We start from the raw sequence: 1,892 nt of genomic DNA, 5'->3' as shown, positions 1-1,892 counted from the left end.
ATCCGGCCCACCAACTTCTCGACCTACCACCCCCCCCCCCCACACCACCACCACACACACCGGCCGTACTATACACTACATATATAGTTGTCACGATGCAATAAATGTAAATTAGGAATTTGTTTTTTTTCCTTAACTTTTTAAAAACTTTTATTTCAACTTCTAATTTAAGTTCAAAAGTCCAGCAAACCTGAAAATAAACGAGAAGGGGTGCAAAAATAATATAAATTAAATGACCACATAAGTACAACACCATGGATGTATCGTAGGCCTAGGTCGAGGTGCATGCCACCATGCACACTAAGCTTTAGATATTTCTACTAAAATAATTCCATCTTTATCAAAATCATTTTATAATAAGGTCATGATAACCCAGAGACTGACAAGGTTAGCTCTCGATTCTTCACTGTTTTGATTTTTGATTCTAAAAATTATAGCTGAATATTTCTTCTATGTTTGCCTGCTTCTCGTAGTGTGCTGCTTCAATGAACGTTAGCGTCGGGTCGTTCTCGGACCCGGAAGGATTGGAAGGCCTAGCTCACTTCCTTGGTACTCTTTGTTTTCGTTTTAGTGGTTCTATTTTATAATCATCGCAGGATTCAATCAATGGGCCATGGGGTGAATAACTTCTGCTCTTTTAATTGTTTTTGCTGGTGGGGATTCAGAGCATATGCTGTTTTATGCAAGTGAAAAATATCCAGAGGAAGATAGCTATTCCAAGTACATCACAGAGGTAACCTTCTTCTCTTATCTGTCTTGTCTCTGTTATATATAATCTTGCTCATAATTGGAATGTGCTTATTGGAGTTTATCTGTTTGTAGCATGGAGGGAGCACAAATGCGTATACATCCACTGAAGATACTAACTACCATTTCGATATCAACACTGATTCTTTTGATGAAGCTTTGGATAGGTTGACTTGGATTTGCTTTTCTCTCTTGCTTACTAATGTTATCTGATTTGCCTTTTTGAATATGTCGGATTGTTATGTTATTTGTCTAACTAGGTTCGCACAGTTCTTTATCAAGCCATTGATGTCAGCTGATGCCACCATGAGGGAGATCAAGGCTGTCGACTCTGGTTTGCTTTTGACTTTCTTGATAGCTCCCCTGTGTGTTGACTTTTATTAAAATACAACGAATTCTAACAAGTTCCCTCTCATCCAGAGCATCAGAAAAACTTGTTGTCAGATTCTTGGCGTTTGGGCCAGGTATTGACCCCTTCTCTCAACAACATATACCGTACTATATCTATCCATCTAGTTATTATTGGCACTGAAGAATGCATTTCACTGGTTTTTCTTTGAACTTGTAGTACTTAATATCTAAGCCCTTCATATTGATTGCCCACAAGTCTGTTGATGTGTATGTAGCATCTAAGTTGAGTTTTGTCTTCCTTATTGCAGTTACAGAAGCATCTAAGTAGAGAAGACCATCCATATCACAAATTTAACACAGGTTTATGTTCTATTTGTTCTTAACTGGTGTTCTGATGCATAAGAAACGTCACTGGTCCTTCCCAACTTTTTTTTTATCGTACTTAGAAAGTCATAATCTTCCGTAGGGAATATGGATACACTTCATGGACGACCAGAAGCAAAGGGAGTGAATACAAGAAGTGAACTAATGAAATTCTATGAAGAACACTATTCTGCCAACATCATGCATCTGGTTGTTTATGGCAAGGGTAGGTTTTGAAGCTAACCCATACTCGATTTTTTTTTTTGGTAAAGTTTCAGAAAACAAAACTATTTAGTATATATACCATTTATACATCTCTTTGCTCTGCATGTCTTCAGAAAACCTTGATAAAACTCAAGGTCTAGTGGAAGAGTTATTCCAGGATGTTCGAAACACCAACAAGGATATTCCTCGATTTCCTGGTCAGCCGT

At 37.8% G+C, this 1,892-nt stretch overlaps 1 protein-coding gene across 1 annotated transcript in view; it reads left to right on the top strand.

Annotated features, from left to right (window-relative positions):
- The window catches only part of LOC104778599 (insulin-degrading enzyme-like 2), a 4,466-nt gene continuing 2,832 nt past the window's right edge, over positions 259-1,892 (top strand). Inside the window, exons 1-8 of the mRNA XM_010503052.1 lie at positions 259-265; positions 362-387; positions 474-549; positions 666-733; positions 823-914; positions 1,008-1,081; positions 1,168-1,211; positions 1,407-1,458. Of these exons, the coding sequence (XP_010501354.1) occupies positions 259-265; positions 362-387; positions 474-549; positions 666-733; positions 823-914; positions 1,008-1,081; positions 1,168-1,211; positions 1,407-1,458 (439 nt within the window). The remainder of the gene's footprint in view (positions 266-361; positions 388-473; positions 550-665; positions 734-822; positions 915-1,007; positions 1,082-1,167; positions 1,212-1,406; positions 1,459-1,892) is intronic.

Source organism: Camelina sativa, chromosome 3 (genome assembly GCF_000633955.1).
Source record: "Camelina sativa cultivar DH55 chromosome 3, Cs, whole genome shotgun sequence".
In the NCBI taxonomy this organism is placed as follows: domain Eukaryota; kingdom Viridiplantae; phylum Streptophyta; class Magnoliopsida; order Brassicales; family Brassicaceae; genus Camelina; species Camelina sativa.
Note: the sequence above shows the minus strand (reverse complement) of the source record. Positions and strands in the feature narration are given on the sequence as shown.